Source organism: Oncorhynchus mykiss, chromosome 5, assembly GCF_057628025.1.
Source record: "Oncorhynchus mykiss isolate SJ-2025 chromosome 5, ASM5762802v1, whole genome shotgun sequence".
NCBI classification, from domain to species: Eukaryota; Metazoa; Chordata; class Actinopteri; order Salmoniformes; family Salmonidae; genus Oncorhynchus; species Oncorhynchus mykiss.
The window spans coordinates 62,456,118-62,469,603 of record NC_143026.1 but is presented as its reverse complement, the minus strand read 5'-3'; the positions used below and the strand labels follow the sequence as shown (position 1 = coordinate 62,469,603).

Genomic DNA, 13,486 nt, shown 5'->3' with positions numbered 1-13,486 from the left:
TTTGTTTGTTGTCTTTTATTTTCAATAATAAGATCACATTCCTAAGCCATAAAATTCATGTATGAACTGAAATACTGACTTTGTGGAAAAAATGATTGCTCAATCCACATTCCCTAGAATGTAGACTTGCAGAGGTTTTTTTCTCCATCTGATCACGCCCCTACCTATGGCCATTGGTCAATATTACATGGTGAAGGGTATTATTTGTTAATGTATCTATCAATTAACAGAGATGTTCCTCTAATTGGTCAAAGCAGTTGTCCCTCAGCTCACGTGCGTATTCCTTCCCGAGACTACTTTACTGCATTTATGAGTCCGGAGACTTTCCTTGGCAGTCTAATATTTTCATAAAGTGGGAATCGTCAAAATGGGAACCCGAGACGACGAATACGACTATCTATTCAAAGGTAAGAGGCGCTCCAGAAGTTTAGTAGTTAGGGGACCATTTACTTGTTTTCTCAGTAGTTGAAGTTCAAAGCAGATGATGACGTCTCCACTGCCTTAATTTACTGCTCAGCCAGCTAACGTTAGCCAAACTAGCTTGCTAACCTGTTAGCAGGCTAGCTAACAAGCGGTTATCTGGCCTAATAAGCATCTCATCACCATTTTTAGTTTTCTAGCTAACGTAAGCTACATATAGACAATGTGGAGAAAAATAGCTATTAGTTATAAACGTTTATAAGATTTAGCAAATTATCATTTATTCTACTGGAGTGGATAGCAAACAGCTAACGTTAACTAGCAAACTATGTGACGTTAGTTTGCTAATGTATGACAATCAGTTGGTATGAGCACAGATATAAATATTTGGTTTTATGTTAGCCAAAGCCACTGGCGATGTGCTAGACTAGCCATAACAGACAGCAGTATATTGGTACCTACGATGTTAGTTTAGCTTGGTCACCACTTGTCTGAAATATGAAGAACCATTATGACTGAACGTCTGTATCCAAGATATGAAATGTTTTCTCTCACAAGTAACTTTGCCCAAAGGGAGTGAGCATTATTTATAATAAGGGTTACATTAAGAAAAACTGACCTTCTGTAAAATTAAAATGAATTTGCTTATCTAAACAAGTGACCATCCCCTATACCCCAAAAAATAATTAAAATAAAGTGGATACCAGAGAACATGTTAACCCCTCACTTCTTGGACAGGCCAGAGCCATAGATATGCACTTTTAGCAATTGTTCGTCATCCGGTAAGCATCACATGGCAACGCAGGAATTTTGATAGCGCACAGGGCTGTGGACCAGGTTGGGGGTTCGCCTACCGCCGTGGACAAGAGTAGGGGTGGAAATATATATTTTACAGTAAAACATTGCATGAACCTGTCATTGTATTTGCAGGTCAGAGAAAAAAAATATGCCTTCTATAAACATTTCATGCGGTTCTACGTCATTTTAAATATTAGCAGAATATTTTTATTATGAACTGGGTGGTTCGAGCCCTGAATGCTTTTCAGAATCAAAGTTTATTTGTCACGTGCGCTGAATACAACAGGTGTAGTAGACCTTACAGTGAAACGCTTACTTACAGGCTCTAACCAATAGTGCAAAAAAGGTATTAATTAGGTGAACAATAGGTAAGTAAAGAAATAAAACAACAGTAAAAGGCCCACTGCAAATTGTCCGGGTAGACATTTGTTTACCTGTTCGGGAATCTTATGGCTTGGGGGTAAAAACGGTTGAAGCCTTGTTGTCTTAGACTCGGCACTTCGGTACTGCTTGCCATGCATTGGTGGAGAGAACAGTCTATGACACGGGTGGCTGGGGTCTTTGACAATTTTTAGGGCCTTCCACTGACACCGCCTGGTGTAGAGGTCCTGGATGGCAGGCAGCTTAGCCCCAGTGATGTACTGGGCCATGTGCACTACCCTCTGTAGAGCCTTGCTGTCGTAGGCGGAGCAATTGCCGTACCAGGCAGTAATGCAACAGTAATGCTCTCGATGTTGCAGCTGTAGAACCCTTTGAGGATCTGAGGACCCAGAGGGGTAATAGGCTTTGTTGTGCCCCCTTCACGACTATCTTGGTATGTTTGGACCATTCTAGATTGTTGGTGATGTGGACACCAAGGAACTTGACCTGCTCCACTACAACCCTGTCCTCCTTTTCCTGTAATCCACAATAATCTCCTTCTCCACCATCTCCTGATTGGCTGACAGCCGTGGTATATCCGACCGTATACCACGGGTATGACAAAGCATTTCTTTTTACGGCTCTAATTACCTTGGTAACCAGTTTATAATAGCAATAAGGCACCTCGGGATTTGTGATATATGGCCAATATACCAAGGCTAAGGGCTGTGTCCAGGAACTCCCGTGTTGCGTCGTGGATAAGAACAGCCCTTAGCCATGGTATATTGGCCATATACCACACCCCTTCGGGCCTTATTGCTTAAATACTTCAGAAATTACAGGCTAAGAATGGACAGAGAGGCCTATTAGTTAATCTTATCATATTTCTCCAATGCCAAATCTGTGTTTTGTTTGCAACGAAACTGTCCCTGTTTGCAAATAATTACATCTGAGAAATCATTAGGAATCTGAGCATGTTACTTTCAAAAGTTATGTCTACCTTTTCACCCCAGACAATAGGTCTACCGACTCAGAAAAATGTAAGCTTTAACTGCTGGCTACTGTTCTTCCGTGGCATAACCCAACGAGAGAAGGTCACAAGTGTTTCCCTAAAATCTGTCTGGGTTTAAGAATCTACTGTTGTACAGAAAGTGAATAGCTTAATCAGTTGATAGTGACAGAATTAGATTACTTCCCAAGCAAAGTCTGTTTTTTTTGTCTCCTCGGCTATAGAAGGTTGTAGCTCAGCCTCAATGTCAACGAAATGACACAATGATATTTCCATATAAATCGGAGTCACATCTTTCCCTGTATTTTACAGCTTGTTTCTAGCATAAAGCATCAGGGACCAAAGCGCTCTTATAGATCACTTTATATACAGTGCATTCGGAAAGTATTCAGACCTCTTGACTTTTTCCACATTTTGTTACGTTACAGCAGGTTTTTTATTTTTTATTCTGTGTTTTCCTGGGACCCAAGCTTATGAAAACATGCAACTATTTGTACATTTTGGTATATTTCATTGCCCTTATGCCTAAAACAAATGCAGTATTGACAAATTACAATAAAATGAAATACGCATATAAATAGCTATTCATGTTTATTTTTCCCCAATAGAAACACTCTCATATATCTGTCTAGGTTGGAACTGTTGCAGTTAAAATACAATAAATCATTTTCATTCTGACCCAGAAAAAACTGGCTGATCACATCTCACAGATGTATAACAGAACACACACAGGTTCAGTTTTTGATAGTGCAACCCTAAGTAACAGTACAGATGAAAAATTGTCAGGCCGATTGTACATCTTGCTGTAGAAATGTGATCCAGACCGGATCAGAACATCTACTGCTTTCTCAGTCAGACAGGAGAACGCTTCCTGCTGTAGATGAGCAACCCAGAACTATGAGTGTTTGCCTCAAAATGCATCTTGCTTCAAATCAAATTTTATTGGTCACATACATGTGTTTAGTAGATGTTATTGCGGGTGTAGCGAAATACCTGTTTCTAGTTCCGACAGTGCAGTAATATCTAACAGTTTCACAACATATACCCAATAAACACAAATCTAAGTAAAGGAATGAAATTAAGAATATATGGACGAGCAATGAGCGGCAAAGACTTAAGATACAGTAGAATGGAATACAGTATATACATGAGATGAGTAATGCAAAATATGTGAACATTATTAAAGTGACTAGTGTTCCTTTTATTAAAGTGGCCAATGATTTCAAGTCTATGTATATAGGCAGCAGCCTCTATGTGCTAGTGATGGCTATTTAACAGTCGGATGGCCTAGAGATAAAAGCTGTTTTTCAGTCTCTCGGACCCAGCATTGATGCACTTATACTGACCTCGCCTTCTGGCTGATAGCGGGGTGAACAGGCAGTGGCTCAGATGGTTGTTGTCCTTGATAATCTTTTTTTGCCTGTGACATCGAGTGCTGTAGGTGTCCTGGAGGGCAGGTAGTTTGCCCCCGGTGATGCGTTGGGCAGACCGCACTACACTCTGGAGAGCCCTGCGGTTGCGGGCGGTGCAGTTGCTGTACCAGGCAGTGATGCTCTCAATTGTGCATCTGTAAAAGTTTGAGGGTTTTAGTTATTTTATTCAGCCTCCTGAGGTTGAAAAGGTGGTGTTGTGCCTTCTTCACCACACTGTCTGTGTGGGTGGACCGTTTCAGTGATGTGTACGCCGAGGAACTTGAAGCTTTCCACCTTCTCCACTGCGGTCCCGTCGATGTGGATAGGGGGGTGCTCCCTCTGCTGTTTCCTGAAGTCCATGATCATCTCCTTTGTTTTGTTGACATTGGGTGAGAGGTTATTTTCCTCCTCCCTGTAGGCTGTCTCATTGTTGGTAACCAAGCCTACTGCTGTTGTGTCGACTGCAAACTTGATGATTGAGTTGGAGGCGTGTGTGGCCACACAGTCATGGGTGAACAGAGAGTACAGGAGAGGACTGAGCACACACCCTTGTGGGGCCCCAGTGTTGAGGATCAGGAGGTGTTGTTTCCTACCTTCACCACCTGGGGGGCGGCCGTCAGGAAGTCCAGGACCCAGTTGCACAGGGCGGGGTTCAGACCTGGCAGTGCCTCGAGCTTAATGATGAACTTGGAGGGTACTATGGTGTTGCATGCTGAGCTATAATCAATAAACAGCATTCTTACCATCACTTTATTCCAGTTCAGAATAAAAATTATTCATTGTACAGTTGAATACACCTTAGCCAAATACATTTAAACATTAGTTTTTCACATTCCTGACATTTAATCCTAGTAAAAATTCACTGTCTTAGGTCAGTTAGGATCACCACTTTATTTTAAGAATGTGATGTCATAATAGAGTGATTTATTTCAGCTTTTATTTCTTTCATCACATTCCTAGTGGGTCAGAAGTTTACATATACTCAATTAGTATTTGGTAGCATTGCCTTTAAATTATTTAACTTGGGTCAAATGTTTTGGGTAGCCTTCCACAAGCGTCCCACAATAAGTTGGGTGAACTTTGGCCCATTCCTCTTGACAGAGCTGGTGTAACTGAGTCAAGTTTGTAGGCCTCCTTGCTTGCACATGCTTTTTCAGTTCTGCCCACACATTTTCTATAAGATTGAGGTCAGGGCATTGTGATAGCCTCTCCAATACCTTGACTTTGTCCTTAAGCCATTTTGCCACAACTTTGGAAGTATGCTTGGGGTCATTGTCCATTTGGAAGACCCATTTGCGACCAAGCTTTAACTTCCTGACTGACGTCTTGAGATGTTGCTTCAATATATCCACGTAATTTTCCTTCCTCATGATGCCATCTATTTTGTGAAGTGCACCAGTCCCTCCTGCAGCAAAGCACCCCCACAACATGATGCTGCCACCCCCGTGCTTCACAGTTGCAAGCCTCCCCCTTTTTCCTCCAAACGTAATGGTGGTCATTATGGCCAAACAGTTCAATTTTTCTTTTCATCAGACCAGAGGACATTTCTCCAAAAAGTACGATCTTTGTCCCCATGTGCAGTTGCAAACTGTAGTCTGGCTTCTTTATGGCGGTTTTGGAGCAGTGGCTTCTTCCTTGCTGAGCGGCCTTTCAGGTTATGTTGATATAGGACTCATTTTACTGTGGCTATAGTTACTTTTCCTCCAGCATCTTCACAAGGTCCTTTGCTGCTGTTCTGGGATTGATTTGCACATTCTCTTGGAGACAACGCGTCTCCTACCTGAGCGGCTGCGTGGTTCGCGTCTCCTACCTGAGAGGCTGCGTGGTTCCATGGTGTTTATACTTGCATACTATTGGTAATTGCTCCCAAGGATGAACCAGACTTGTGGAGGTCTACAATTTTTTTCTGAGGTCTTGGCTGATTTATTTTTGATTTTCCCATGATGTCAAGCAAAAAGGCACTGAGTTTGAAGGTAGGCCTTGAAATACATCCACAGGTACACCTCCAATTGACTCATTATGTCAATTCGCTTATCAGAAGCTTCTAAAGCCATGACATCATTTCCTGGAATTTTCCAAGCTGTTTGAAGGCACAGTCAACTTAGTGTATGTAAACTTCTGACCCACTGGAATTGTGATACACTGAAATAATCTGTCTAAACAATTGTTGGAAAAATAACTTGTTATGCACAAAGTAGTCCTAACCGACTTGCCAGAACTATAGTTTGTTAACAATAAATGTGTAGAGTGGTTGAAAAACTAGTTTAAATGACTCCAACCGAAGTCTATTTAAACTTCCAAATTCAACTGTATATCTCTCAGCAAAAAAAGAAATGTCCTCACACTGTTTATTTTCAGCAAACTTAACCTCTCTAGGATAGGGGACTCTTGCGTCCCACTTGGCCAAAAGCCAGGGAAAATGCAGCGCTGCTAATTCAAATAAAATGATATAAAAAATCGAACTTTCATTAACCTCTAGCGATGAGCAATATCGTGTCCGGGAGTGTAATCATAGCCTCAAGCGCATTACCATAACGCAACGTTTCCTATTCATGAAAATCGCAAATGAAATGAAATAAATATATTGAAACACAAGCTTAGCCTTTTTTTTTAACAACACTGTCATCTCAGATTTTCAAAATATGCTTTTCAACCAAAGCTACACAAGCATTTGTGTAAGAGTATTGATGGCCTAGCATAGCATTACACCTAGTATTCAGCAGGCAACATTTTCACAAAAACAAGAAAAGCATTCAAATAAAATAATTTACCTTTTGAAGAACTTCGGATGATTTCAATGACGAGACACTCAGTTAGATAGCAAATGTTTTTTTTCATTTTTTTTTTTTCAAAAATATTATTTGTGTTGGCGAAATAGCTCAGTTTTGTTCATCACGTTTGACTAAGAAAAAGACCGGAAAATGCAGTCACTACAACGCCAAACTTTTTTCAAAATTAGCTCCATAATATCGACAGAAACATGGCAAACGTTGTTTAGAATCAATCCTCAAGGTGTTTTTCACATATCTATTCGATAATATATCAGTCCTGACAGTTGGTTTCTCATCAGAAGCGAACGGAAAAACACTGCAGCTGGAGATTACGCAATAATTGCAACGGAGGACACCAAGCGACCACCTGGTAGATGTAGTCTCTTATGGTGAATCTTCCAATGATATGCCTACAAATACGTCACAATGCTGTCGACACCTTGGGGAAGTGACAGAAAGCCTAAGCTCATTCGTGGCCCATTCACAGCCATATAAGGAGACATTGGCATGAGGCGGTTTCAAAAAATGCGGAACTTCCTGATTCGATTTTTATCTGGGTTTTGCCTGTAACATCAGTTCTGTGGCACTCACAGACTATCTTTGCAGTTTTGGAAACGTCAGTGTTTTTTTTCCAAAGCTGTCAATTATATGCATAGTCGAGCATCTTTTCGTGACAAAATATCTTGTTTAAAACGGGAACGTTTTTCATCCAAAAATTAAAATAGCGCCCCCTATAAGTTAAATCACACATGTAAGATACTAAATTAAAGCTACACTCGTTGTGAATCCAGCCAACGTGTCAGATTTTAAAAAGGCTTTTCGGCAAAAGCATAAGAAGCTATTATCTGATGATAGCACAACAGTAAACAAAGAGTAGCATATTTCAACCCTGCATGCGCTACACAAAACGCAGAAATATAAAAAATGCCTTACCTTTGACGAGCTTCTTTTGTTGGCACTCCAATATGTCCCATAAACATCACAATTGGTCATTTTGTTCGATGAATTCCGTCCATATATATCCAAAATGTCCATTTATTTGGCGTGTTTGATCCAGAAAAAAAACTGCTTCCAATTTGCTACAAAATATCTCAAAGGTTTCCTGTTAACTTTGCCAAAGCATTTCAAACTACTTTTGTAATACAACTTTAGGTATTTTTAAACGTTAATAAATCGATCAAATTGAAGACGGGTCTATCTGTTTTCAATACAGGAAGACAACAAACCAACGCTACTTTTCAAGTCTTGCGCAACTCTCAACAGTGTTACCCAGTTCCTAGATGGCCGTACTTCTTCATTGCACAAAGGAATAACCTCAACCAAATTCCAAAGACTGGTGACATCCAGTGGAAGTGGTAGGAACTGCAAACAAGTGCCTAAGGAATATTGTTTCCCGATGAGAACTCACTGAACAGAGACCTCAACAACAAAAAATTCTGAATGATTAGTCCTCGGGGTTTTGCCCGCTACATAAGTTCTGTTATACTCACAGACATGATTCAAACAGTTTTATAGACGTCAGAGTGTTTTCTATCCAAATCTACTAATGATATGCATATCTTATATTCTTGGCATGATTAGCAGGAAGTTGAAATTGGGCACGCTATTTATCCAAAAGTGAAAATGCTGCCCCCTATACCTTAAGAAGTTGTATGAACATAAGATTCAACAACTGAGACGTAAACTGAACAAGTTCCACAGACATGTTACTAACAGAAATTGAATAATGTGTCCCTGAACAAAGGGGAGGTCAAAATTTAAAACATTTAAAGTCAGCGTCTGTTGTGGCCACCAGCTGCATTAAGTACTGCAGTATAAGCAACCCTCCTCCTCATGGACTGCACCATATTTGCCAGTTCTTGCTGTGAGATCTTACCCCACTCTTCCACCAAGGCACCTGCAAGTTCCTGGACATTTCTGGGGGGAATGGCCCTAGCCCTCACCCTCCGATCCAACAGGTCCCAGACGTGTTCAATGAGATTGAGATCCGGGCTCCTCGTTGGCCATGGCAGAACATTGACATTCCTGTCTTGCAGGAAATTACGCACAGAATGAGCAGTATGGCTGGTAGCATTGTCATGCTGGAGGGTCATGTCAGGATGAGCCTGCAGGAATGGTACCACATGAGGGAGGAGGATGTCTTCCCTGTAACGCACAACGTTGAGATTGCCTGCAATGACAACAAGCTCAGTCCGATGATGCCCCAGACCATGACGGACCCTCCACATCGATCCCGCTCCAGAGTACAGGCCTTGGTGTAACGATCATTCCTTCAACGATAAACGCGAATCCAACCATCACCCCTGGTGAGACAAAACCGTTACGCGTCATTGAAGAGCACTTTTTGCCAATCCTGTCTGGTCCAGCGGCGGTGGGTTTGTGCCCATAGGTGATGTTGTTGCCGGTGATGTCTGTTGAGGACTTACCTTACAACAGGCCTACAAGCCCACAATCCAGCTTCTCTCAGCCTATTGTGGACAGTCTGAGCACTGATGCAGGGATTGTGTGTTCCTGGTGTAACTCGGGCAGTTGCTGTTGCCATCCTGTACCTGTCCCGCAGGTGTGATGTTCGGATGTACCAACCCTGTGCAGGTGGGGTTACACGTGGTCTGCCACTGCGAGGACGATCGGCTGTCCGTCCAGTCTCCCTGTATGTGTCTCACAGTACAGACATTGCAATTTATTGCCCTGACACATCTGCAGTGTGTGCCTCCTGCAGTGTGTGCAGTGTGTGCCTCCTCAGGCAGATGAGCAGGGACCCTGGGTCTCTTTCTTTTGGTGTTTTTCAGAGTCAGTAGAAAGGCCTCTTTAGTGTCCTAAGTTTTCATAACTGTGACTTTAATTGCCTACCGTCTGTATGCTGTTAGTGTCTTAATGACCATTCAACAGTTGCATGTTCATTTAATTGTTTATGGTTCATTGAACAAGCATGGGAAATGGTGTTTAAACCCTTTACAATGAAGATCTGTGAAGTGATTTGGATTTTTATTAATTACCTTTGAAAGACAGGGTCCTGAAAAGGGGACATTTCTTTTTTTGCTGAGTTATATAATCCTAATAAGCAACTCATTCCAAAACATTGAGAAATATTGGAATTTAATCATTTGCAAATTACATGACCCTCCCCTGGACTGAAATTGAAAAAGCATGACCCTCTCCCATTTTCCTCCCAGGTACCAATTCTGTACATTTTGACCCTTCTAAGTATCTGCACCAGTCATTATGACTGTATCTATCATGATAGTGGTTAAATGACTAGCTACCAGGAAAAACATGCTCAGTAGATTTGAGCTTCCATTTAGTCATTGTTGAACAAATATAGCTCTGTACTAGTCATCTCTCAACCCCAATTGTTTCCACTGACATAGTAGCTTGTCATTGCAGTTCCAATATTTTATTATTCTTTTGCCAGTGGTGCTGATCGGAGACTCTGGTGTGGGGAAGAGTAACCTACTGTCCCGTTTCACACGGAATGAGTTCAACCTGGAGAGCAAAAGCACCATCGGTGTGGAATTCGCCACCCGCAGCATCCAGGTGGACGGCAAGATGATAAAGGCCCAGATCTGGGATACAGCTGGACAGGAGCGCTACAGAGCCATCACCTCAGCGTGAGTGGAGGAGGGAGCTCACTGCTCAATAATATTAAGGACGCTCGTCTTGCTGTAACCTGCCCTTTATGGAACTAGCATATTTTGATAGATTTCACAGAATGGTTTCAGTACTTTCTCTATCCGAGTATCACAACCTATGACCTCCTATCCTCCCTGCTCTATTCCAATCAGGTACTACCGGGGGGCGGTGGGGGCTCTCCTAGTGTACGACATTGCCAAGCATCTAACCTATGAAAATGTGGAGCGCTGGCTGAAGGAGCTGAGGGATCATGCTGATAACAACATCGTCATCATGCTGGTGGGCAACAAGAGTGACCTGCGCCACCTCAGGGCAGTGCCCACAGACGAGGCTCGCGCCTTCGCAGGTAAACTACAAACTCACTGGAGTAGATGACAGCTCACTTCGGGGACAAAGATGGTTAAGAAGACACCCCTGTTTGTCTCAACTCAATCTTTTCTCTTTTTCTCCCTCAGAAAAGAATACGCTATCATTTATTGAGACCTCCGCTTTGGACTCCACTAATGTAGAAGAGGCGTTCAAGAACATCCTCACAGGTAATGGGCAGGGGCCACTACACAAGGCTATTTACATTAGTTAGTTTCAAGTCAAATTGTTTGATTTCTTACACATGAATGGAATGGCATATTTAATAATGAGTAACTGATTTATTTGTATTTTCTCCACAGAAATCCACCGAATCGTATCACAGAAGCAGATAGCTGACAGATCAGCACATGACGAGTCTCCAGGCAACAATGTAGTGGACATCAGTGTCCCCCCCACCACTGATGGGCAGAAAAACAAACTACCATGCTGCCAAAGCCTGTGACCCGCAATACCACCTTCCAACCCCCACCCCTCACTCATCTTTCTTTTGTCCTGGTTGTTGAACTGCTGCGGTCTCTATTCCGCCATGTGTTTTAGAAGTCTCCTAGAAAATCAGACTTTCTAGATAAGTCCTTTCTCCCTTTTTTGTCTGTATGCTATCTTTTTATAACCTCAAAGCTCATGTCTTTTACCAAATGATAGACAAAAATCCTATTTTGAATTCAGGCTCTGATCGTGTGACCCAATCCTGTAGAAGGAATGGTGAGAGATCAGTTTGTCCTGTGCTTCTGGTTGCCTTGCTGCTGTCCTCAGTCCCTGTCCTGAGTGTGGCATGAAAGGAGCAAGAACAGAGACCTGGGGTAGTGACTGACTTGGGATGATATTAAGTGGGGGGGCTTTGTTACGCCTATGGTTCAAAGAGATGCCAAAGTGTGTCTGTGAACATTTTCAATCTAAAATAATCTAATCTAAATAGTAAACTTGCAGAGACACTTTTGTCAAAATTTGACTTTTTCCAATTGTATCATGCACTTTGTTTCACTATTGTTAGATGCAGTCACTGTGTTCTCTCTGTAATTAGATCATACTATGAATTGATCCAGTAGTCCGACTACAGTTGAAAGCAAACATAAATATGCATCTTGTGTCCTGCCAATCATTTCAATGGAACTCACCATGTAAAATCAACAACTAATTCCGAAGGACTAACATATTTTAAATGACAACACTTAGCTTGCTTGGTTTGAGAGGGGCCCCCCTGATATACAGTAACACTCAATATCTAGGGTGGAGGATGTTTTCATTGCTTCACTCTACTCAAACCATTTTGCCTCTAAAATGTAGTTGACAGTGGAATTTTTAAGAAAGGAAGGTTGCTTTTGTATGGTTGGCTATAATGCCTTATGTCTCTCCTTTCTAGTAGATTTGCCTGTATGTAATTTTCTGTCACAGGTCCAACTTTTAAATCAATAAACATGTGTTAATTTGCCTTTTCATCAGGTAGCATTGAAATGGAAATAAACCAAATGAATGTCACTTGTTGACAGACATTTTCTTTGAACATCAAGAGTTTTCCTCTCAAGTCTTATAATGCTGAAACATATCCTGCAGAACTTCTAGTGGTGTAGTTAGTTATAACATTGAATGTGTGATACAGAAATATATGTTCACATAACTGCTATCAGTAGGACCAATATCTCAATTGCAACTTTAAATTTACACATTTTGAAGAATTGAATGCAGAAAAATTTAGAGTGCACTGAAATGTTATGGTAGACTTAGTTGAATAAGTTCCAACACGTAACTTCAAAATACTGTACATGCTCACCAGAAGTGTGTTCATTAGATATTAAGTGAATTGCAACTACTTTGATATATTGTCAGAATTGTTCTTTTACTTTATGCCTGATTACCTTTAGTCATTCATTTCAGTCATTCTGAATAGTTGATTTTATTTTAGAAAAAAAAAACTTTTCTTAATCAGATATTTCATTTATTTTAAGTGCAATCCACTATGTAAATATAAATCGCTTAATTTGTGAACGATTAAACGTGGATAAATACATTGACAAAATGTGTGCTTGCTTCTGGTGTTAATTTGCATTATACAAAATAAAGGTGATTTTCTTCCATATGGAAAAATACCTGTAACTTAATCTGTTTTATTTCACATTCCAATGGGTGAGATATTGAATTTCTATCAGGTTTCTATGTTTAAAATGTTTATATCCTAACAATCGGGAGCTGAATGCCAGCCAACATACAAAAAAATAACGTGGACATCCAGTTGGTGAGAAAGATGACTAGCTATGCTGATCGGAAACGCCGTCCGTATGTGGAGGAGGATACTGTCAAAGACCGTACAGAATGAAGATCACTGACCAATAATGAAGTGAGGCATAAACTGCTTCTCCAATAGAAATCCCGGATCACACTTGAGGTCGATGTCATGGCGACTTTGGCTAGCTAAGCGCATGCGCAGATACACGTCATCGGGTCTGACCGCCGTCTCGCGCCGAACTGCGCATGTGCATGCCGTCAAATCAAAGGCGCTCCTTCAATATAAAGTTGTGTTTGACGAAAATGAAAACGTGTCAGTTTGTCACTTTCACGAGATTGGAGTAATAATAACATGTTCAATAACTTTTAAGAAAGAGAGAGAGTCACCTTTATTTTGTATAATGCAAATTAACACCAGAAGCAAGCACACATTTTGTTTGTCAATGTATTTATCTAGGTTGTGCCTTTAGATTTCTAGAAAATGAACTAAGGAATAC

The 13,486-nt window shown here is 41.1% G+C and overlaps 1 protein-coding gene across 1 annotated transcript; it reads left to right on the top strand.

Moving 5' to 3' along the window:
- The first annotated feature begins 195 nt into the window (after nucleotides 1-195).
- LOC110524236 (ras-related protein Rab-11B) lies at nucleotides 196-12,276 on the top strand. The gene is made up of 5 exons (XM_021603696.3): nucleotides 196-407; nucleotides 10,183-10,378; nucleotides 10,553-10,746; nucleotides 10,856-10,936; nucleotides 11,069-12,276. Exons 1-5 carry the CDS (start codon nucleotides 368-370, stop codon nucleotides 11,209-11,211), a joined length of 654 nt encoding a protein of 217 aa, XP_021459371.2. The 5' UTR covers nucleotides 196-367; the 3' UTR covers nucleotides 11,212-12,276.
- Nucleotides 12,277-13,486: the final 1,210 nt, after the last annotated feature.